This window comes from Amborella trichopoda, chromosome 2 (genome assembly GCF_054954075.1).
Source record: "Amborella trichopoda isolate Santa Cruz 75 chromosome 2, AtrichopodaSantaCruz75HAP2 v2.0, whole genome shotgun sequence".
NCBI lineage: Eukaryota > Viridiplantae > Streptophyta > Magnoliopsida > Amborellales > Amborellaceae > Amborella > Amborella trichopoda.
Window position 1 is genome coordinate 55,441,289 of NC_142337.1, and position 25,836 is coordinate 55,467,124.

The window sequence follows — 25,836 nt, forward strand, 5'->3', positions numbered from 1 at the left end:
CTTTTCACACGATTTGTTCTTTGTGGTGATAAAACCTTTTTCTATGGGACAAGTTTTCAAATCAGCTTTACACTCGTATGACATATTTTCACAGGAACCAAATGAGCCCTTAGAAGTTGAAACACTTCTTTTGCATGGAAGTCTTTTGATGATTTTTTGGTTAATTGCAATGTGTGTGTGTTTTTTTTTAATACCAAAATGTATGTAGAATCCAATCCATCGAATATTGATTAATTCTACACAGTAACTTTCCAGCTTATCATGTACTTATATTGAATAAATGTAGTAAGTTACCTCATTAATATTGAATAAATTTAGTAAGTTACCTTATTAATTATTTTTTAAAAAAGATTAAATGGATAAAGATATAGAAAGTTCCAAAAATTATTCAGTTTGGATGAAAATAAAATAGGAAAGTATCTTATAATGTTTTTCAAAAAAAAAAATCAAATTACATTAAAATATAGGAAAATATCTTCATAACCCCTAATTTTGTGTATGATTTTTCATTATCTCGAGGGTCATCAACTTTTCTAAAAATCTTTCTACTAACCCCCTCAACCTATAGAACCACAATTTATATCATGTTTCCATCCCAAACAAGTTTCAAAATCTGTACTTTCTCACTCAAGTTTTTCTCTATCCACTCATTCTCTAGTTTTGCTCTTTTCCCTCTAAGTCTCTCTCTCTCATACGCCTCTTCCTCCAATCTCTGTCTCACCCATGCCATCTTTCCCCTAAATCTCTCTCCCCGAACCGCTCTCTCTCTTACTCTAAATCCAGCAGCCCAAAGCTCTTGTTCTCTCTCTCACACTATCGTGCTAACTTTTTTCCCTCCGCAACCCATCTCTCTCTCCTAACTTTACAATGGGCAAATAGATAGGGCCAACGAGTAAATGCGTAGACAAATTGGTGCCCAACTTGATAGTTAAGCGCACTACTCCATATTTATGGTGAAAGAAAGCGAGGTGCTGGTGTTTTTGAAAGGTAAAGGAATAAATGTTTGTTGCTAGTTGGATGGAATATGGGAAGGAGACTTTAAAAAAATCGATGCCGTAAGATAGATTTGAAATATGTGGGTCTACTGAGAAATCATATACCAAATTAGAGTATATGAAGATAGTTTTTCAAAAACAAATTTCAAATTTGAAAATAAAGACAAAGGGAAGTTTTCTTAAACCTTATTTTTAAATAAAAAGTTAAAATAGAAGAAATAAAGATATCGAAAGTTTAAAAAATTTTGAATTTAAATGCAGTAAAAGTAGGAAAGATTTTTTTAACTGTTGTTTTGCTAGTTACAGTCCAAACCCGCAAAACTATGGGTTTTCTCACCCAAACCCAAAGATGAGATCGTACTCATTGGAAAAGAGTAAGTTTGAAAATTTTATTGAAAGACAAGGGTATTATACAAATAAAATTTTATAACTTTCAAAAAAAAAATGAAATTTACTCTTACTTAATGATTAAATTACGTATAAAAAACAAAATTCAAACAAAAATAGTGATTTTGATAAATAAACTACTCACGTTGTAACATTAACCTTTTTATTACATGTTTGTAAACTCTAAATAAACCCCTTAGTTAAATATATATATAACCCTGTTCAAGCCCGAAAACTATCCCTTGTATATGAATATTATCTTATTAATTTTACTTAACAACATTAAATATAGAACTGTAAAACAACTCATCACTTAAATATACACATCCACATATAGACAGTGAATATTCGGTGCCTGCTTTCCTTAAAAATAGTGGATATTGGCTGTGAATATTATAGTAATTGGTATGATTTTCTTTTACATTTTTTAGAAAAATATGATTTAAAGGGTCAAAATCTCTTACAGCATTAAGGGATCAAAATATCTAGAAGGTTTTTTTTTTTTTTTTTTATGTACTTTTCCCAAAAATATTTCAAAAATACCTAAACCGTTCGTTATTGGAAGCCTTAAACACAAAATATTATAGTATTGTATAATAAATATTTAATTAAAACTAAATTAAAAAATAAATACTTAATGCTAATAAAGATCTCTTGAGTTTTGAAAATATAGTGAGAGGTTACTTCATCATCATTAGAGCTTTTTATTTTTCAACTATTTGAAGTCCTAATCTAGCAATGAATCATGACTCATTAAATAATTAGTGCAATTTGTATAAGTCCGAGACCATAAACAATTAAAGTGGGGCACACCTTCAAATAGTATTGAACTATATTGTTTCAGTATGAGAAATCTTTATGATGATCTGAAAATCATTTGCATCTCTAATTATAAAATTCAAAGTTAATAAAAAGTATAGATGAACAAATCTATTAAGACTTATAAATCTGGAAATGAAAAAGTTTATATAAGGTTGCAACCTTATAATGTAGAGCTATGGATGGATCTAAAAAATCCATTAGAAAATGTAGTTTTAATGTTGAAAAATAAAATTATTTTTAAGTATAAAAAATAGTGTATTTTACAACATATTATCTACACCATCAATTTTCAAGGTGTTCATATACTTATAGATCTACTTGATTTTAACTATTTTTAAAATTTAAAATTTATAATTAGATATAAAAATAGATTTTGAGATAATCCTAAGAACATTTTACATCAAAATTACATTCCACGATAAACTTAAAATGCGCACCTTACTTCTACAATTACGGATGCATCTGTATGCCAACTGCACCTATCTTGAAAATTGACAGTTTAGATAATATATTACAAGAGCGCTATTTCTAAAACTTGAAATATGCCCATACATCTTGAGGTCGTGATGATCAAATTAAGGGTTTTTCAGTATCGAAATAACATTTTCTAATGAATATTTGAGGTGCGTCTTAATTTGATTGTTTAAGGAATCACCCTTATATAAACTTTTTTTTAAATAATATTTTACCTTTTCTCAACTCCTTTTTAGTGGGGGCAAAAATTACATAAGGGTCATGCTCAACACTCAATTCAGAACGCACCTAAAAAGTTCACTAAAAGAAGTTGTTTTGAAGCCCAAAAATCCCCAAATTGATCACCTTGACATCGAGATGGATGGGCATAAGAAAAAATGGATTTCAAGTCATAGAAATAAATGCATCTTGTAATGTATCTTTAGAAAGTTATTTTTAAGATTATCAAGTGTTCATATATCTGCTAGATCTATATCTCCAATGAAAAGATGATATTTACCAAATTTCATATTTATGTAATTTGTATAAAAAAAATAAAAATAAAAAGTTTTAAAATATCAACTCTAAAATTAAATGACAAGTAGCTTTTTTGATCAAAATTGAACGGCTGGATAATAAAAGAGGAAAGAAGTTCCATAAAAGCATGAAAACTTATCCGCGAAAGAAATGCCATTTTTTACGGTGTAGGCAAGTTACTGAGAGAGATGGGTTTTTGGTTTTCAAAAAGTTTTGGACGCTAGTATTGAAACTTTAAAAAAGTGTTTGGCATTTTTAAAGTTTTTTAATAGGGAATCAACGGTGGTGATAATAATAGTACAGTTTTTAATGTCCAAGTGGCAGGTCGTGTTTTAATGTGTGACACTTTTACTGCAAAGAATCTTAAAGATATTCGTTATTATTATTTTTTTATTATTAATAACAAAAATATCCTTACTAAAAAATTTTTGTTCAATACAATCTTTAACACTTGAATACAAGAGATTATCACTTTGCTAAAAAAATATGACAATGGGCCCGACCTAATTTTGGACATGAAAGAATGATATAGGACCTTAACCCTTCTACATTCGAATTCACCGGACTTGGAATTGGACTAGCAATTATTATATGGGACTCGAACCCAAACCCAATAGGATCCTATTAAAAAATTAAAATATCTTTACAATTAATTATATTTAAATATATTTCATATATTGAGTCTCAAAAAATACTAGTGGACCCAGACCTGTTCAGACTCAAACTCACATAATGTTTGGGTCCAAATTAGGCCTGTCAAGTCCAATTTCTAAACTCATACCCAAACTAGGACATGAATCAGACCCAGACCCAGACCCAGACCCAGACCCAATCTTTCGAATCCAAGTTTTAAGCCCATGCTTGAACCTGGATTGGGTTTACCACTCGGGCCCGGATCGGGTCGGGATCCATTGACACCGCCAGCAAAATCTACGCAAGACCGTTAGAAAACAGTACGGACGTGATTCAACCTGACGAATAAGAATTGGTGTCTTGAAGAGTCATTTTGATAGAAGTTTGGGATGTTGATGGTCAATCTACGTCTACTAAACCTCCACTTAAAAAAGCTGTCCCCGTTTCCCTCCTCCGGGAAACCCAAAATATTCTCTCTCCAAAATTTTGTAACAGAAGCTTGCGGGGCGTCTCTCTTCTCTCTCTTGAGTTTTCGCTTTTGTAATTTCACTCTGAAACCCATATTTTAGGGCCAAATTCTTCACAGGCTCCATATTCCAGCTGAAATTAGGTTTTTCCCCTTTTCTCCAGTGTTATAAAACTCGGCTGAGTCCACTCTGATCCTTTCTGATCAAGGATTTAGGGTAAAAATCTTGAGCTTTTTGTTCTGGAAGTTAAATTTTCATTTTATGGTTCGAATTAGAGTTTTTTTGTTTATGAACCTATTTATTGTATGACTTAGTTTGATTATTGGTTAGACTTTGATTATAGAAAGATTACGGATATAATGTTGCTGTTATCCTTATCTGCATGCACTAAGAAATGCCATTTTTTGTTAGACTGAATTTCGATTTTTTTTAGGTGATTTTATGTTTCTTTTCACCATTGCTTACATGCAAATTTAAATTTTCTGACCTGCATTTCCAGTAAGATGATTCTCTTTAACAATGGTCTACATAAGAAGGTGGATTTTAGCAAATGCACGAGTATGTGTGCATGATACATGATATTTATTTTTTTCTTTTGGGGTAATGATAAATGGTTTGTAGCAAGTTGTTGTAGTTTCAATAATCTTTGATAATACTTTGACAATGCCATCCATGTGCTTATTTTGCATAGGCAATTTGATATATTGTAAATATGTTTTTTAACTCAACTTGCGTGACCTGGCTCGAGCTGAGTAACTCGGAGTGGACTCGGCTGAGCAATGCACACGTCAAAAAAAGTTAAAAAAATAAAAAAAAATGTAAAAAGAAAAGTTAAAAATATTAACAATCAGGAAAGTGGAAAATAAGTAATGGAATTCATTGGAAGTCCAGAAAAGTCCAAAAGCGTACATAAAAATGGATTATTCAAAATTTTAATTTATACCATGAAATATTCAGTAAAATAAAAAAAATGAAAAATAAAAATTGGGGCATGTTGAGAGAAAGCTTCTCAAATCATCATAAAAACCTTATAAATGATCTAAAAATGTATTTTTAAATTATTTAGTTAAAATTTTTAACAAAAAATAGCATTTATATTAATTTTAAACTGTGGCCTAGTTGGCCGTAGGAACTTGCCTCCGCCATAGGCTTAGGTTGAGTTACTTGGCTGGGTCCAAGTGCACTTGGCTGAGTCCTAGAACATTGGTTTGTAAAATGATTGACTTTTTCATAACCAATGTTCTAAAAAACATCCCGCCTGGTGCCTAGGCGGGCCGGGAGGGTATGGGCGCATCGCCTAGGCGGCCCTCCTGGGCGTTGGGTTGCCACCCAGCACCTAGGCAGCCGAGCAGCCCAGGTGGAAGAACAAGGGTAGGAGGTGTCCAAAAAAAACTGTTTCACGTATAAATTGTGTGTTAAAAATGCATATTGAGACATTTTTAATACATTTTTTTATGTTCAACCAATACAAATTACAAAGACAAACCAAAGTATGTGAGATTTGGACAATTAGTTAAACATTAAGAAAAATAAGAAAATATAATCCAATATTCAAATTCAGTACTGGAATACTCGTAGACTAGACTACTAATACTAACTACGAACACAATCACAAGGAAGATATAATAATTATACAGTTACAAACTCATCATCATCAGATCCTTATCCCAACTATTTAGGGTCGGCTACACAAATCATATTTCGACATTGTGCTCCATCAAGGGGGCTATACCCCCAGTAAGACCGTAAGACTTGCAGCATGTCTCTCACGGAGAACGCTCTAGCATGAGCAGATAACATAGATTCAAGATTTATAGAAAGTTGTGGCAAAATGTTACACTTGCAGCCTACCTAACACAACCGTCCTCCTGTACCCGGGCTTGGTACCGGCATGACTAGCATGGGGGTAGCCAAGGCAGATATATATAATTAGAATTCACAAAACATAAATTATAATCCAATTAATCCATGATCCACCAAGGACGAAAATGCCCCTTGTGGAGGGGCTTTTTTGTACTTTTTTGATCATTCTTTGAATACTAAAGGGGAGAAATTGTGGGTTCTAGGTTCATTTGAAACCTAAAATCCATTAGAGCCTATTTTAGAGAGAAAAACCCCACAATTTTTTTGAAACACTGGGAAAGACTGAAAGAGTAATATGTACTGAATGATATATGACTAAAGAATGAAGGAGTAGAGAATGGTGATAATATAAGGTAGAAAGTTGGTTTTGGCAATTCAGGCCTGACTATTCTACAATCCCGAAGACTCTCTTCTATCATATTTCTCTGCCTGATCTTTTTTATTGTGCCTTTATATGTCATACAACTTCTGTAATGTATATTTCGAAATGATTTGAATTTTGAGCTTGATGCTCGGGACTAGATATAACCTACAAGACATATGATTCCTGCTAGTGTTCTTAGTTGCTTAAGTTAGTTACTCAAGTCAATCTTACCTATGTTGTTTATATGCAATCTCTTAAGAATGTCAAAGTGTTTTCTGTCCTGTAGGAATGTCAAATTTTCTTTCTGACTATAGTCCCAGAAAGTGGGCTATTTTGCAGATAATTTTATGCTTTAAAATGTGTTCTACAGTTAATATCATGTTGAATGGTGTAAAATATGTAAATTTCTATTGAAAAGAGATGAATTGCTATCTGATAAAGCTTGTGATCTAAAATCCCATTTTCACCTGTGCCAATGCTATTATATTACAGTATTTGAATGTTCTAAGACATTGTTTGATTTCATAACATTGTTAGATGGTGTTTTGTTTCAATTTGTAATTGATCAAATCGCAAATTGGTGAATTATCATTTGCACTGTAGGGGTGTTTGGTTGTTTCAGTTTGAAATGTAATTTGTTTCTGTGTGGTGTGATGGTGGTGGTGGTGATGGCTTGAGTGATGCTAGTGGTATAGTGTGATGGTGGTAGTGGTGATGGCTTGAGTGATGCTAGTGATATGGTGTGATGGTGGTGATGGCTTGAGTGATGCTAGTGTGATGGTGGTGGAGAGAGAGAGAGAGATTTGGCATGGTTTTGCAAAAAATTCAATTTGGGAGCCCAATTGCAATTGGGAATCAATTCAAATTTGAAAGTCAGATCCCTTGAGGACAAAATGCATGTCACAAAAATTCAAATGGGCCCAATTGTAAGGTGGCTTGGAAATTATACCTTGCCTAAACAGTCTTGGATTGTAGTAACAATGACATGATCCAATGTTTGACATCTTTATCTAGTTCTATTTATTCCTGTTAGTTATGTTTAATCATATAAATCATATATGCCTTCTTGAATTCACTTAGAGTTTTTGGATCTCCACCTATCTTTTAGAAGAAACATTTTCTGGATTGATTTTCTTATGGGATTTTTTGCAGAGATTTAAATACGTGGTGGCAGGATTGTCTTTTGCTCTTGCGTTGTCTCCTGCACGCTTCCTAAATGGTATCCACCATGACTTGGATGGGTCAACTTCAATTCTTCTTGATCTTATTTCTTCACTTTTTTCTTTTTTTTGTCCAGGAAAACATAATAGACTGTGATGATAGTGAGAGTTCCTCAGATGGTTTGGAGCATGATACTAGCATGTCATTGATAGGCCCATCGACTTCAAGAATGTACTCTGATTCAGTATGCGCAGATCCAGTTGAGGTATTTGTTTTTGGGGGGTTATCTGGATTATTTACTTCTTTAAGACATTTTAGAGCTTCCTGATTTTGTATCCCGGTGAATTTGCATTTCTTAGGTGTATTACTTATTTTAAAATAAGTTTTACTCACTCTAATTTCAATTTTGTTATTAAGAAGCTCTTTGCATTCTTATGTTCATTGACTTATTATTGCCTTTTTCCTTTGGTATCTTATGCTCTGATCTAGTGGCACACCTGGTTTGTATGAGGGAGGTCAGGGGTTCAAATTTTGAAAATTGTACAAACCATGCAAACCCACTCTCTCTTTTTGTTGTTGTTTGTTTTTTCATCTTGGGTTGGCTTTTATGGTGCTTTCTATGAGAGATTGACTGTTAAATAAATAGGACCATATGGTGTCTGTATTATCTCAACAACTGCTTTGTATGATTATCGCTTGGGTAAAGTGACTCACTAGAACTCTACCCATTTTAATAATCGCTTATGGTTAGTATGTCTTCTTATATCACATTCATGTCGGTGCAAGGTTTCAGTTTCAATGTAGTCGACTTTTTCGTTTGGCATTTTGATCAAACTTAAGCTTTTACAATTGAATTGTAATTTGTCCTAGCTGTCATAATCTTAAAATTTCTGTTTTAGATGATATCCCTTTGTAAGGTGTCTCATTAGCTATCTGCTCGTTTGTTTTTTAATTGCTCATGGTTACTATGTGTTATATCGCAATCATTTCATGCAAGTTGTTAATTTCATTATTGTTGTGCCTTTTTCTTTTTGCTTTTTATTAATGTTGTGCTTCAACATGGTCATGCTCCTAAAATCTAGTTGGAATTTAGATTTTGTTTTAGTTTCCTTGTTTTTGAATTTTGTTTTGTCATCTTTTTGGCCGTGGGAAAATTTAGTTCATTTGGTGTTGGTTTGTTGAATACCAGTGGCATTTGATTGTCTACTCATCACCATTGCTATTTCATTTTCTTGTTTGTTGATTCAAGAATACTGCTGGTTGCTCGTCGTGGAGTCATTTGAAATCGCATTTTATAGGAATGGGTTTCCCAGTGGCTCTTGTGGACAAAGTTATTGCAGAGCAGGGTATTGCTCTTACTAATTGTTCTTTTTGGCTTTTACTGGCAAAGTTATTGAAGTTTCATTTGCTTCCTTTATTTTTACTATTGTGTCAATAAAGTTTATTATTCTTCCATTTCTGTTAGGCATCACTTACTGTGATTGTTTGAAACTTTGAATTAAACCTACTGTGTTTGAGTTATTAAATCACTGTTACAGGTAATCTCCTCAATCATTTATAGAAAATAACAAAACTACCCCTCTCTTTTTAAATATGGGGCATGAAGTATTTCCCACTTATGCAAAGTAACTGAAACTTTCGGCATTTGATTAGGATCTTTATCATATCTAATTTATTCCTGCGTCATTTTATCTTTTTCTTTCGTCATCATCAGAGCCTTATAACAACTATGGGGGTCGGCTATTTTATCTTTTTCTTGAATTCTCAAAATCTCTTTTGATAGACAATTTTTGCCAGAACTTTCTATTTGGGTGTCTATTATGATGCATACAGGTGGTGTATATGTGTATCTTTGTGCTCTTGTGGGTGTCTGTTTGTACAATATGTATTTCTAGTTGATTATTGGACTTATGCAGCATGAATATAGACTTTGCTTAGGGTTGGCAATGGTCTAGGTGCCCCAGCCGCCCAGACTGTTTCAACCAGAGCCTCAGCCAGCATATGTTACTCGAGGACCTGGCCTGGCTAGACCTGCAGGCCTGGAATTCCAGGCCCCACTTGGCCACATACTAAGTAAAAGCCCTGCCCCAGCTTAGTCCTGCCAATGAGCCCATTCTAGGCCTAGCTCGGCTTGTTGCTAGCCCTAAATCTATGCTCTATCGGCCTTTTGGCTCATATATAAGTTTCCAATATTGGGGCTTTATATGTACGTGCCTCATTATGACGTTTCGGTTGTGGCATTCTAATCTATTTGAGATAGTGGGATTTGTCCATTTGATGTGATTTTATTGGATATGGAGGTAAAATATGCGACAACTTTTAGTTGCTATCCGAACTGGTCCTATATGTGTTTGTATGTACATATGTATGAATCATGGTTATCGGGATCACTTTGGTAGGCGATCCCTTCTAGGATCTCGATTCAGGTGATCCCTTCTAGGATCTCGATTCTATCATTCCCAGTACAGATCTCTCAAGAATCTCAATTTTTAAATTTTAAGATCTCGATCCCCATTGTTAGAGATCCCGATTCCTGTTGTTAAAGATCTAGATCCCAACCTTAAAGACCAAAACAACAACCATATTGATGATTTTCTTCATTTATAGCCAACTACCAACATAAACTATAATTTTAATGTGGTTGCATTGCTTGCTTGCTATAAATTAAGAGGTCCCTTCTTTAAAGTGTATATAATCCTAGATTATCATACACTTTAAGGTTGGTAGTAAGATTGGGATCAAGATCCCAAAATGTCAGGATCAAGATCCCCAAAAGGTTGGAATCTCTATCCTTAACATTTGTGGGGATCCCTACTTTAAAGAGTATATAATCTTTATTTATCATACAGTTTAAGGTTGGTAGTAAAATTGGGATCAAGATCCCAAAATGTCAGGGTCAAGATCCCCAAGAGGTTGGAATCTCAATCCCTAACATTTGGTGATCTCAATCCCTAACATATTCATTGTATGGATGGTGCTTTCAACTATAGGGATCTTCTAGCATTTCAAGATCCCCCAGCTCCCGATCCCATTTGGGGATCTCAATCCTAACATATGCATTGTACGGAAGAGACAAATTCCATGCACATCATTCAAAAATCTCTCCCTCTCCCTAAATTGTTTGGATACCCTAAATTGTCATTGCCTATGCGTGTCTCATGGACATATACCTGGCGAGAGGCCAATGCAGCAGCCGACACCTGCGCTACGCGTGCTAAGGAGGGGGCAGCATGGTTTGGCACTCGGGAGTTTTGGCAACTTTTTGAGCACTTAGCCCCCTCTTTTATATCTAGTTTTCTTTTATTTCTGGTTGTATAGCATTTTTGGGCTCCTGTGAGGGTTTTTTCTTAGAGCACCCAGCTTGTGGGCATTTTTTTACTAAACTTGATACAATGCTACAGTCAACACATTAAAAAATATCAAATCTTAGATTGTGCGTGAGTGCATTGTTCTGAGTACATATTTGCAATGATATGTATCTATGTGCATATACTTTTTTATTGTATGGTTCCAATTGCATTTGTGTCATTTAATTGCATTCATAGAAAACTGATTGTTGTTTAATTTATTAATTCTTTTGCTAATTAATTGATTAACAAAAGAATATTGATCCTGCTATTAATTGATTAATTCTTTTGGGATCCAGGTGAAGAGGATGCTGATGCAATGTTGAATTCGCTCTTTACCTATTCTGTATGTCCTCATATCTTCTCCTGAAGTGCTTAAGTTGTCTTTCATTGATGAAGTTGATTGTGCTATTTAACCATGCCATCTGGTGCAAAATTGTAGTTTCTTTTTTATCATCATGAAACATTATTAAATATACAAGGTTATGAAACACATGCCAAAATTCCAGGAGATTGCATTGCAACATCTCATTGTCAAAATCTGCAAGCCCTTCTCCACATCAAGGGTCTGTCTAGTCACACTGCTATTCACGAGGGCTCAGCCTTATTAGCTTCCTTCAATGTGCTGAAAAGACACACCCGTAGAGCTACAAATGTAGGAAATTCTAGGTGGCATCTATTTTATTTTTGGTTAATGTCGTACTCTTGTACAGGATTACAGGTTGCTAAGAGGAGTTTGTGGTGTAGAATGGTGTTCCAAAGATATTTCAGGTCTCTATTAGGTGCAATTTCAGTTAGCTGCAAACTTTGATCGTTCTTAGGCTATGATCATGATGTTTCCTTGCTCAAATGATGTGGAAGAAGAAAGAAACTGATTCCGTGTTGTTTGATGTTGTGGAGACTTCTTAACTTGCAAAGTGATCTACAGCAGCTTTTGAGATGACCACATCCTTGGTGTAAAAACCATAGTGCAAACTTCAATGGTTCTTAGGCTATGACCATGATGCTTCGTTTGAAAGAAGAAATAAACTGACTGTGACGTTCCATGTTGTGGAGACTTCGTAACTTGCACTGTGATCTATTAGAGAACTTGGTGCAAAAACTTGATAGTAGCTTTTGAGATGACCACATCCTTTACCTGAATATTGTGATCTATTAGAGATGACCGCATCCTTCACCTGAAAAATGTGATCTATTAGAGAACTTGGTGCAAAAACTTGATAGTAGCTTTTGAGATGACCACATCCTTCACCTGAAAAATGTGTTGCGCCTGGAATTTTCTACAAGATGACATTGTTAACTGTATCTGTCCTTTTAGACTCTTTATGTTTTGCCTATTATTTTATCTATTGTAATTCACTTTTTATCAATATAGCTATTAGTAGTGGAGTACGGAGTACTTTTTTGCATACAGTATGCATTAACCTCAAATACATTCCTACTAGTAAGGGATAGGCTGCCTGCAAAGATGTAATCATATAGTTTGGGTTGAACTGTAGATGTGGGAGCATAATTCAAGAAATATCTCCTTTTGCAATGCCCACTGGTAAAACATTATGCGAAGTTTGGTTGTTTATTTTGATTTTGTGATGCTTGCGTGCACAAATGTTTTGTAATTTGAATTATCTTACAACTCTAAAATATATTTATGATGATTAGGGAAGATAATTATGGATAACAAAATGGAAAAAATGGTGGGTGATCAGTAACTGCATTTTCACTGAATGTCACAGGCCCTTGAAAACTCTAATTTAGACCTGGACGAGCCCCTAACAGCCATAAATAATCCCAGCATAGAGGAAACTGAAATTGCTGAACTCTCCTATTTGAACAACGATCAAGGAATGGAGGTAACCATTTTTGTGCTGATCTCTACAGGCATTCTCTTTTATGTTCTACATTGTTTATTTTGCTTTTTCACTGTTGCAGCACCAGGGTTCTCCATCTAATGATGTGATAGACACAAAGACTTCTCTGTTGTTGATGGACTTTTCTGCCGATGAAATTGATATGGCCATTAGTAGGCTTGGTACTATTTTTTTTCTTAAATTATCTTTGATTAACATCAGTAGGCTTCTGAGCTAACATATTGTACTATTCTTGTTTATATTGCATTTTTTTTTTGACATAGTAATGGTGTAGGAATGGAACCCTTGACAGCATGTTGTGGGGTGTGGTCTAGTCAAACTGGTCCAAACCTTATTTAATCAATGTTGAGGGGTGTGGTCTAGTCAAACTGGTCCAAACCAGTTGGACCAGATTTTAGAAAAAGGAAATAAAAATAGATGTAATAGTTTAAATATAAAATATATTAATTTTTTTTGCACTACTTCATCTAGCTAGTCTAACCGATTAAAGCCGGCTAGTTCGATTGGCCTAAACTGGTCAAACATTGGTTTTGACTAGTTTTTGACCAAATGTGGTTTTTTTCTTGGACTAGACTAGCCAAGGCACCTGTTGCCGATCTAACTGGTTGTACTACTAGTTCGCTCTGGTCTTGATAACTATGTATTTAATAATTCAATTCATTGAGTATGTGGAAGTTGTAGAACTCATGATTCACTTCACAAGCATTCAATAGTTATGTAAACTAGATTATTGTTCTGTTTGGAAGGTTTATTTTGCAGTTTTGGTCTGTCTCAATATTTTTTTGTCATTGTAGTATTTATTTCATGCTGCTGATCATCTTGTTGATGGTGGACTTTGATTGCCCACCCTATAAGGCTTGGCTTTTGTTGAGCTAGGTGTAGTTTCACTCATATAAAGGTGAAGGTATTTCAAGGGATTTTTGAATCTTTTGGGTATGCGTGTATTCTTTAAATGGTTCAGAACTCTTGCCTGGATTCATTTGGTAACTTGAAGACTATTTCACGTTCCAATTATGCTAATTACAACTGAAGTTGAACAACATAATATTTTTTTTAATCTCATTTTATATGACCACAGCTTAAGATCTACGTGCTTGTTCACCAACTCTCTGGAATGTCCTTTTTGGATTTTCTGTATTCTTCTGAATATTGTGATGCCTTCTTCTTTGATCACCTCCCACTATGGTCATTGACTCATTGTAATTCTTTATCTTTTGTTCAATAAAGAGCTTCTTGTATGGTTCCTTACATTTTTGCCAAAGTTTAGTTGTCTGCATTCTGGCTTAGTCTTGATTGGTTAAGGTGTTGACAGTGGCAACACTATGTTCGATCCTACTGCTGAACTACCCAAAAAAAGAAGAATGTCTGCGTTTTGTACCGTGGTACTATTGGGGAATGATTGTAGCATGTATGAAATGCTAATGGTGGGATTAAAAAGAAATCATGATGTGGCATAATCTGAGCCGCTCATTCTCTTTAAATTTTGTGGTCTATAATATCACCTACATCAAAAGCGACCCAAATTTCACACCACTGCCTTTTTCTGTCACCTGCTTCATTGACCACTTCCTGACTCCTGCCTCAACTTGTAGGTTCCCAATATCTCTCTCTCTCTCTCTCATGGATGGATAAGGACTCTACAGGTTTTGTATTAAGTTTTAATGGTGGACCATCAGAAATGTACAATAATTTAGGGTTTGGTTGGTGCTGAGCTTCTAATGTGGTTGATGAAGCAGGTGGGGGCCAGAAGTAGGTGCAATGCACAACGGTGGCAGGGGAGGAGATGAGGGAGTTCTTGGGCTGGAGATGAGAAGATGACAAAGTCTGAGTTTGGGTTACTTAAGTTTGATGGAAGATATAATATGGACCCTTGGCTACAATGAAATGTGTGGCTTAGATAGTGCACACGTTCTTTGTGGTGCTCTGTGAGATCTGGGGTTGGATGTGTTAAAGTCTTTTTTTTTTTTTTTAATGTTCATTTCTAGTTCGTAGGAACATCCTCAATGTTTGGGGTCAAACAAATCCCATTGGTATGGTATTTGGCAAGGTTTGAAAATCTGGCGATCCAGTTCAGAATCACCTGATCCGGATTGGGAATCGTTAATGGCAATTCGAATCCCTCAATATATTGGGATCCAGACAACTCCCCCTAGAACCGGGCTAGGTCAGACCCGGTTCTGTTAGGGAAAACCGGACACATCACCAGTTCCCAAGTGAAAACTGGGCACGTCACGCGTTCCTAAGTTTAGGATTTCCAATAGCAGCTTTTTAATTAAAAAAAACACTCCATTGCTGGTCCCGCATTGCATTTAATGAATTTTTAAATTTCAACTTAAGGACTCTTTATTGCAGCAAGTCCACTTCCCTAAACTTGAGTCACCTGTGACATTTATTACTAGGGGCATGACACTTTTATAGAACCTTGTCATAAGCTATGAGTTCGACATGGGATTATTTTCCCTACCGATCTTTGCGTACAATAAAACCTATTGAACTTTGCGTACAATAGAACCCCTTGGCCCCATCAAAATAAAATCCGTCTTCCCCCACTTGGCTCCTCTCTCTCTCCCCTTGGCATCCATATTTCTCTCCAAATCAATTCCACAATCATTTGTTCCATATAGCTTCTTTCTCTCTATCTCTCTATTTTTTTTTGATAACTGTTAACAAATTCTCTCTACCTCTCTATTGAAATTTTTATTGTTATAAATAATTAAAACATCTCATAATTTAATGTATTAAATTGCTGCATTATTAATACATTGTTATTGTTGTATAGATCATGCTATTTTCATATTTAATATAGATTATAATTTTAAATTAATATATTTATCACTTACACAAGTATTAACAAATAACCTATTGTTAATTTGTCATTGTTATAATAACTTATTTTATAGAGCTATAAAAATTAATATAATCTTAAATTATATTAAGTTGTTATTGTTATATGGAATATATAACAAGTTGTTCACACTATTCCGAGGCATATATGAAACGACTCGATGAATTGTCGAGACAATTCCATGAGTGGCACCAACACGATCAAGAGGAAGAACAACGACATGTTTCATTTTGGTTTCAGGTTATATTTTAATTGTTGTATTGTATGTTCCATTTAATTTATATCCATGTTGATTATTATAAATTTTTTTTTTTAGTGATATAAGTTAATGCTTAATAGACACCCAGACAGGAAAACATCTCTGTATTCATATATTTTTACAAAATAATGAAAGTACATAATGCACCACTCCCAATTGTTTTTAGACTCTCAAAAAACACTATTTTTAGATATTTTTGGTGATTATTTTGAATTTTTTTGGGCCGAAATCCACCGATCCGAATGATTCTCGAATCCGGATTGCTGATCCACTGATCCGACATGGTTTTTGGGGAGGCTGATCCGGGTCGCGATCCGTTTTTTCAAACCTTGGTATTTGGGAAGTGTGTGTTTGTATTTTTTTTTTTTTTTGTTTGTTTTTGGGAGGCGGGGGTAGTTATTTCAAGCAACAAATTTCTACTAGTAAAATGAAAAGCACCTTTCAAAACCATGTTAGGGACATTGGTTTCAAAACCATGTTTTGATTCAGATGAACAATCTCTTCCCCCCCCCCAAAAAAAAAAAAAAAATTTAGCCTTATAGAGATTTTTTATTTTGAATCCCAAATTTTGTAGATGGCCTTATCACCATTAGATCTCCGGTTTTGAAAAAGAAAAACAAAAATGGATTTTTGAGTCCTTTAAAGACCTAGATCTCAATGTCCACCAAATAGACAATCTGAATCATTTGTTTGAGAATGACTGATTTTGGCCTTTTCTAGGATGCAAATTTGATTTTTTCCTTTTTGGGATTGATTATCGGGATGATTAGATTGTGACTAAAAATTTGGGGTCAACAAATGCCATGAACATGGTCTTTAAAAAGAGTGATTTCATTATATTAGAATGGAATGGTGACATGAAATCCCCTCCCTAGATATATATATATATATAATGGTTTCTTGAAGTGGTTGTGTTGGTTGGATTAGAGAACATCTTGCAAATAAGTTGATGGATGTTAGCATATCGTAGAAATGTACTGTCATACATCCAATACCAAGTACATGGTATTTCCAAAAAACCAAAAGTGGTGCTGTCATAATAGGAAAGCACTACCTGATTCCCACTGAAATAGCTAAAGAAACATCAACTGTGCATTTGTCCTGCGTTCAATCACGGGAATAAAGAAGAAGAGTCGTGTAAGAATGGGCTTTTGGGATATGCCCAAGTTGAGAAGGGTGCATTTGGTAACCTTTTTATGCAAAGAATGGTTTCTGGTGCCCAGCAAGGTATACTTAATGTAATCTATCGATGAATATTACAAATCTCTAGAGAATGTGTGAATATACTATTTAGATGTAAAAACTTAAGTTGTTAGCAGAAGCCTTGTGAAGTGCATGGGTGCATAGATCTAATTGGTATTCATAGATGTAAATAAGTAGTAGTCCACATCTAATTTAAACAGTCTAGTTAACTTATGTATAATGAATCTGAGGTTAATGTAATTCTTTTAGTTAAAGTTTCTATGAGAATTGTCATCAGTTCAGTTATTTTTAGGTCCCTACGTTTTGAAACTCTTGAAAAATTGGACTTCAATGCACAGCCATAACTTCACTGCTGACTGAGAATGAGTATCATATTGAGTCAAAACGTTTTGTTTCCATACTTCTATAAAATTTTCTCCTATTTGACCTCCCTATATAAAACTTTCTCCTATTTCATTTGTAACTACATAGTTTCTGGTGTTTAGTAAGCTAATGCCGCATAATTTTATTGTACTATGGTCTATATGACTATATTGCATTGCAGGTGTGGAAGCTCCCCTTGACGAACTCGTAGATTCCATAATTGCTGCTCAAATAGCTGGAAGTTCTGAAGACAAGGATGATAATGAGCTAGCTAATAACAATGATGTGAATAAAGAGGTCCCTTTCTCTCTCTCATACTAAGGTGCTCCGTTTAATGAACCGTTTGTTTTTATGCATTCGGATTTCCTGAATTACTGCAAATTGGATCTTATTAGTGCACATGGCTCTGAGACTGACATCATGAATTCATTTGATTATGGGCATTCCTTTGCACACTTGGCATGTGATGACTTACAGCTACCTCATGTTTGTTGATGGATGCATCATAAATCAAGGAATAAAACTGAACGCATGTGTATCTATACTGATCTATTGAAAATGATAACGTTTTACAATGTGTATATACTAATTCTTTCATCGATGGCTTTCCCTTAGATTTCCCAATTTCTGCAAGTTTTGCTATTTCTCTGCTCCACAAGGTCAAACTGCTGCGTGGACTACAATAGACCATATCACTCCAGTATTTCATTTGGCAATTCAGCAGCTACTTCACCCAAATAGGTCATTAAAAGAAGGTGTAGTGTGCGTTAGGGGATGCAATTCTACATGTGCGTCCCCTGACACACCTAACATGTTAGAGTTGGATGTCAAAAGGTGGTGGTCTGTCCCACCAAGACCCACAAATCAATGGAATAGATTGTCAACCCCTGAAATTTTTGGATCCAAAATCCATCTCTAAGATATATTTTGGAGGAAGGGCTCATATAAATAGATGAGTTGGCCGACTTATCAAAGCTTATCCTTAGAAGAAATTGTTAACTCAATTAATGCTATCACTGCAATAAAACTTTGCACGTGAATTCTTGAATTTTGCTGATAAATTTGTGGCACCAATGAAGTTGTGAGGAATAGCCAATCAGAATTTTCTTGTCCAAGTTAACCTAATTGGCATGGTTAAAGATGTGGTCATGAAATTCTAACGATTAAAGATCGACTGTAGAACAGAATTCGCTGCAAGTGTAAAGGAGATTTCACAGTATACAGGAAGATTGGATGTTAAAGGAATGAAAACATTATTTAGGAGATGGTGTTTGTGGCTATTTAGTGTAATGTTGGGAGGTCTGACTAGGGGATCATGTTAGTATGGCACTCATTATGTTTTAAGTGTTTGAGAAAAAAATATAGCATGATACTAGTAAATACCTGAGTTTTAGCTTAAAATAATAAAGGCAACTATAAGCAAATATGCCACAAGTACAAGGGTGATGTTACTTTCAAAAAAAAAAAGTACGAGGGTGATGTTACAAACATGCAGAAAGGTTGGATATCATTGGCTGAATATTAATTGGGAGATACAGTTCAGGAGCACTGCGGTTGTAACTTTGAAGGTTTGGGCTGAGGCCCCCTTTTTTTTTTGATATGTTAACTGTGAGAATTGGAGGCCGGGAAGTAATGTTGAGGCATCCGCCCCCCTAAACACCCATGCTCCAATCCCATCCTAGGGTTCAAATATTCAGTTATACCATTAATTCCTTTCAGATGTAGCCACGAGTTGAACGATATTGGTTTTGGATTCAACAAACTCCTGCCGCTATTTCATGAACATGCTTTCTTATTGGTGATCGTTAGCTGTATAATGATGATTTAATATTCATGATAGTGTGCCTGAGGTACAGAAAAAAATGGGAACTACTCTTAAGTAGTATTACTCTTGGTGATAGTAGTTGGCAACTCCACGATCGGGAAATCTTTGTACACTCTCTCTCTTACGGGATAATGCATCTTCAAATTTGTGGGTCAGAGATGAGGGCTGGCATGTGGTTGGAAAGGTCCTGGTTCTCTTCTTGACATCTTCCAATTTGGTGGATATGAGTTATCTGCTTAAATGTGCGACCAAATCCAACCAAACTGATCACAAGACCCTGCACACGACAGATCTTAAAGTCCTCCAAATCTGCAATTTGTAGCACATTGCATCCTGTTTTCATGTTCTTATTCCTTGTAAATTTGAAAGAATTTGGGAATGATAAATTCTCATGTGAAATTATAAATCGTATTCCTTTGCAGTATTATAAATTTGGAATTTTTTTTTGTGACCATTGCTCAAGTTCAAATCCTATCGCACTCTTTCTTTATACATAGTCAGAAAAAGGTAATTCTTTGCAAATAGTTATAGTCTTCGGGTTTGAGTCTAGTACCCATTCATCGCAACACAGTAATGCACCTTTATACATGTTTTATCTCTATTACTAGGTATGATCACTTCTTTCGTCTGTTATTGCTATTTCTACTACATTTTGGGATTCAGTGGATGATGTTTTGTTTTTGGTGTTAATTTAAAGCAACTTTAAAAATTACTCATTTTTCCTGTGGTCTCATAATTTGTTCAAATTACTTATCCACCTGCTGCAAGCTTCCCAATAATGAGCCATTTGGGAGATTTCTTTAACATCTGCTTGAGCAGTAAGCCAGGTTTATGGTCTTGGTTCTCTTGTGATGTGGTTTCACTACCTTTTTTTTTTTGAAAAGGTTAACTGTTCTATTCTATTTCACCTTTGCATGTAAGAAACTTGCTGCTTTACTTCATCAAAAAAAAAGAAAAGATAATTATTGCTTTAATCTGCCTTGCTCTTTGTGAAAAGAAGACCTGTATAGGTAGAATTTATGCCCACTTTCTCCGTAACCATCCAAATTGGAAAGTTGGTTAAGACCACACTATAGCTGGGAAGGTTGCAGCATGACTGGTACTTAGCCTATGTTTATGGAAATTATGAACACTTAAATTAAGCTCGGTACTGGCTGTTAACTTTTTTTTCTTTTTCCTCACTATGCACATCAAAGATATCTACTGCTGTTAGCCTTTTCTTGAAAATCTGTACTCCGCAACTTCTATGATATGGATATTTTTGCTCTTAATTTTGCCAGGGCAGTGCCAATAATGGATTGTTTGAGACCATGAATAAAACTCTTTGCCTTTTAGAGATGGGGTTCTCTGAAGATGAGATATCTTCTGCTATTAGCAAATATGGTGAGCAGATTTGTTGTTAATATTGAATAGGTGTTCTTTTAATTTCCTAAGTGTATGTCTCCAAGATTAGACAGTTATGCTTGTTTTTAAATTTCCTAAATTGTTAATAAAAATATACGAACCTATGAGAGATAAAGCTGAGCTGACTCAAAATCACCAGAGTCAGCTTTGGAACCAGGCCAGTTCTCCCCAGATATTGGTGAATAATACCCCATTTTTACACTTGAAAAACCAGAAAAGGCTTATATTCTTTTTATATTTTTTGTATTTATTTCTTGGATGAATAATTGGTCCCCCACTATTTTCATGCTGATTTGGGTTGATTTTAAAAACAATCAGTCTACTTTAGTCCCATTTGAGATCCAAAATTAATTTTTTTTTTTAATTGGTTTCCACTTTGGGCCAGATTTGTCAACAAAATCTTTTCATTTTTCGAGCCTACAAACCTTATATGCTATTCTTGCATTTATTCTCTCGATTCTTAATGAAATAATTTGGAATTTGCTTTGAATTGTTCATCGTAGAGTCATCTAACCGACCCATAAAACAGTTTGTTGGATTGAAAAGCAAAATAGAAGATATCAAGATAGCAAATTTCATGAATTTTTAGAACCCGAAGCAGAGAATCTTCAATTCTCTCTCATTGGTCACCAAATTTGTTCAAATTTGCCCCAAAATATTTCTATCATAGTGATCTACAGAAGTCCCGAACAAGGTTTTTTCAATCAAAGCCAAAAATATCCAAGGTTGATTTTTGTTTTTCTTTTGCTGCTGTTTCTTTCTGAAATGTTTTCTTTTTTAACTTTCTTATTTAGATTTTGATTTATACCTCTTATAATATGAAATCAATTATTTGATTTTGAATATTTGATTTTATGTGTTTTCTGTAATTTTTTGGCATTTTTTCTCTTTTTGCTCCATGTTTTTAGATATATCTTGCTGGTGTCGGCCAAGCCGACTGAAGGATTCACCTCAGGACCGTTGGGTGGTGGGTTCAATCCACCGGTACACGTTTTTAAACACCGATATGAATGATCAAATGGACTCTCAAGTACTAACAAATAAATTTCATGTCTTTGTCTACAGTTTTATGGGTGCATATTTGTATATGGGTGACACTTGCATTTTCTGTATCAGATAAATTGCTTATTTTCACTAGTTCGATAGTGAAATTGTTTTTCATAGTGGTGGTATGATGTGAAAGTGAGTTAAGGTATTTCAATATGCACGGACTTTCATGAAATCAATGATTCATGAAGGATATTTTGTACAATTCCTTGCTTACCTAAGCTTCACAATTCTGATTTGTTCTCGTTCTATGAAAATAGTCCTCAAATCTAGCACTTAACAAATGGATTGTCAAATGAAAGCATCATTATTAACAACTGGTGTTAGGTTTATTTTGTATCCTGCTCACTATGACATTTGCATAGTAGTGAGCTTGATAATTGGTATCCTCAATCCCAGGTGCTGATGTTCCACTCCGTAAACTAGCTGATTCAATTTTTGCTAAGCAAATTGCCCTGTCCATAGGTAAAGGAGATAATAAAGTATCATCTGAATACCATTTATTGAAAGACAAGGTTTGCTCTCTCTCTCTCTCTCTCTCTCTATCTCTCTCTCTGTATGTCTGTATGTCTGTATGTGTGTGTGTGTGTATATATGTATGTGTGGGTGCGCTCACACTTGTGTGTTTGTGCATGCATGGGCTTGCATGCATTTCTGTGTATGTGTGTCTTTAGAAATATCACAGACTTCACACAACAGTGATAGCAACAACAGCATAGATGTGTTAGTTAAATGTGCTGCTGCTTTCCTTTGCTGCAGTTTCAAGCTTCACATGCCATTTCCTCTTTTTTGTTGTCAACTGCTCCAACACTTGACTGATGTTTGATAATGTATGGTCTGACAAATGTTTTCTGCAAACTACACCACACTAGTTGTTTTAACTGTAGGTTCTTAAATCTTAATTGGTTGAAACTTGGTTGGCTCTCTGCTCTCTGTTGCTTATGCAGAGTAAGTTCAAGACTGCAGGTAGATTGCATTCACGGGATTATCAGATCATGATGTTACCAGAAGAGTTGAGAGGGAAGAGAATCAAATGTGAAACTTACGGCAGTAGTAGAGAAGCATCTGAAGAAGAAGGTTCATCTACTTTTGATGATAAAGAAGGTTCCTATAATTTTTACAAAGGAAAAAGCACCAACTTTAAAAACATTGGAAAAGGCAAACAACCCAAGGTTTCTTCAACGGATGAAAGAAATGCATTCTCAACTTCTGATTTGTCGGAAACTAGTCCATATGACTCATGGATGCCCTTTGAGCCTAGCCCCAAGCCATCTAGTGGTCTGCGTGAAACGTCAACAGATTCCACATATTTTTTGTATGGGAATGTGAACAATATTCCCTATGAGGACTGGGAAACTGTTACGCGATTTTTATTTGGTACCATTCCGGAGTTCATAGACTCACAGAACTTCTCAGCCCTCAGTAGAAAAGAAGGATATGCCCATAACCTCCCCATTGATACTCGAACCCACATAGATCCATTACCCCAAATGACTATTCAAGATGTATTGCCAAGAACCCGAAAATTTTGGCCCCCTTGGGATCCAAGGACAAAGCTAAGCGGCACTAATTTCAGTTTAGGGCTCACACAACTGTGTGAGAGACTGGAAAGGACGGCAGCTGGTTCCAAAGGACTTCCATCTTATGTACAAAAGGAAGACATCCTCCATCATTGCAAGACTTGGAACTTAGTATGGGTGGGCCCGTATAAACTCAGCCCTTTAGAGCCTGAAGATTTGGAGGCTATCTTAGGGTACCCCAGGTACTACACTCATGGATCTGGATTGGACCCCAATGAACGGCTGAGGTTGCTTAAGGACAGCTACCAAGTAGACACACTGGGTTATATATTCTCGGTCTTCAAGGAAACTTTCCCAGCTGGGATAAATGTTTTATCGATTTGTAGTGGGATTGGAGGGGCTATTGTCTCTTTGCACAAGCTTGGGATTCAAATCAATTGCATTGTTTCAGTTGAGTCTTCTGATCTGAATCGAAGACTTCTTTGGAATTGGTGGAAAAGTACTGAACAGAGAGGGGATCTGATTGAGATTGATGATGTGGAGAAGCTGAAGAGTCGAGAACTTGATAATTTGATGGGACAAGTTGGTGGGTTTGACGTTGTTATTGGTGGAAACCCAAGCAAGGCTTCAGTTGGATCTAGTAGGGGTCCTATGAATGGGCCAGAGTGTCTTGACCAACCACACTTTTTTGAGTTTATTAGAATTTTGAATTATGTTCGTGCTGTAATGGCTAAGAAAAGATCACGTGAAGTGTGATCTGTATCTTTCCTACTGCTCGTCTCAATAAATTTATAATTTTGGTTTAGAATGTTATTTGATAAGCCCTAGATAAATTGTATTGGGGAATGATTTGATGAAACAGTTCCATTGCTAATATGGTGAAACACTTGAGAGGGTAAATCAAGCCACTCTACGAAATCCCCAAAAGGAACTCCACCAATTCAATGAGGTTATAATCTCTTGTTGTGGATCCTCAAGCAAGAGAAAGAGCAGCGGCAAATTCGGAGAATATGAGAGACACAAAGGAAGACAAGTTTGGGAAGAGGTAACCCGGGATGTTCGGCTCACTGCCATCAAACGGGAGCTCTCTGCTATATGTCTCTTGTATCAATCTACTTAAAATGTTTTTCTTTCCTGTTTTCTTTGACATTCTAATGGGGAAAGAATCGAACCCTCTCAACGGCATTTTATCACTCTAGCTGTACAGGTAGTTTTATCTCCTACGGGATCACTTTTTATTGAGGTCCTCTAGCTATGGGATCACTTTTTACAAATAGCCAATATCTGATGGCTGTTTAGCAAAACTGACTTTTACAAATTACCTAAACCCCCAAAACCAACTTCAATATTATTCTTGCATTAAAAAACAAATTTGGGGAAATACCCTACAGGATAATATTTTGCACACAATAGCCGGCTGTTAACGTTCAAATTCTTTTAATCATGTTTAAAAAGTTCCCAATGTTGCATTAGCATAATCCTTCAACCAATGGGCACAATACATTGTAAAAAATTGGATGCTCCCGTGGAACAAATTTTACAATTGTTCCTTTGTGCAAGGATCGGCTAAGGAGAATTCTTACGACCCAATCGTGGATATGCAAGCCAGTTATCCTCGTGACAAACCTTGAAATAAAAACTTGAATAATCATTATCATCAGACCTTATATCAATTATTTGTGATCAGCTGCACGAATCATATTCTGTCATTTTGTTGTATCAAAGTCCACATCATCAGTAAGGCTATAAATTTCCATATCTTTTCTCATTACTTCCATCTATATTCATTTGGGTTTTTTTTTTGCCCTTTTAGAGCTCTCTACTTGAACCAACTCAAAGGATGTATTTCTACATTTGCGCCCCCTGAAGTACAAATCATCCATTTTAAAGATGGATTGCAAATGGGCAGTCTATCTAAACATAGTTGAAACTAATGGTTCAAATGTTTTTTATACAAAACTATTATTTTTAATTTTTTTATTTTTTCATATTCATTATCTCCATGTTAAAATGTCTAAAAATGCATCTTGACAATAGAATTTTAAGAGGGGACTCATAACTACATGGATTCATAGAAACCATGTACATTGCTAAGATTGAACATAGGCCGTCCTTATGTTGGATTGTCTGATTTAGGTGTTTAGGAACTCATAATAATATTTAATTTGTTATTTGGTGATGCTTAAAAAGATAAAAATCTTCTTGATCAAGAAAATTCTTCTAAGTGGGACTTTTCCTTGAGGGATCATATGTCCAATTTGTTCCCGTTGGGAACAACTAACAAGCATTGTCAATGACGGATATATATGAGCTACTCTGGCAAGATCATATACGAGTTTCTCTGGCAAGAGCATATGGGACCTTTGCGGGACCTTTGCTCTCTTGGGCATAAGACCCACAAAATTATCCTCTCAATTGGAAATTTTGGAAAAAGATTTAGAATCACTAGATGGTTTCATCATCATCATCAAAA

At 35.2% G+C, this 25,836-nt stretch overlaps 1 protein-coding gene across 18 annotated transcripts; it reads left to right on the forward strand.

The window, feature by feature from the left end:
• Positions 1-4,254: 4,254 nt before the first annotated feature.
• Positions 4,255-24,556, forward strand: LOC18431407 (putative inactive DNA (cytosine-5)-methyltransferase DRM3). 18 transcript variants are annotated; one of them, XM_088858674.1, is made up of 12 exons: positions 4,269-4,510; positions 7,674-7,740; positions 7,819-7,947; positions 8,932-9,028; positions 11,329-11,375; positions 12,763-12,879; positions 12,959-13,058; positions 17,749-17,864; positions 20,673-20,775; positions 22,243-22,358; positions 22,603-22,673; positions 22,791-24,168. In XM_088858674.1, exons 2-11 carry the CDS (start codon positions 7,738-7,740, stop codon positions 22,660-22,662), a joined length of 888 nt encoding a protein of 295 aa, XP_088714800.1. In that variant the 5' UTR covers positions 4,269-4,510; positions 7,674-7,737; the 3' UTR covers positions 22,663-22,673; positions 22,791-24,168. The 18 variants fall into 18 exon arrangements, 11 of the variants coding, with proteins under 11 accessions (XP_020521106.1, XP_088714800.1, XP_088714801.1 ...); XM_088858671.1 differs by having other exon boundaries at positions 4,270-4,510; positions 17,749-17,889; positions 22,791-24,556; XM_020665447.2 differs by lacking the exon at positions 22,603-22,673 and having other exon boundaries at positions 4,255-4,510; positions 22,791-24,556.
• Positions 24,557-25,836: the final 1,280 nt, after the last annotated feature.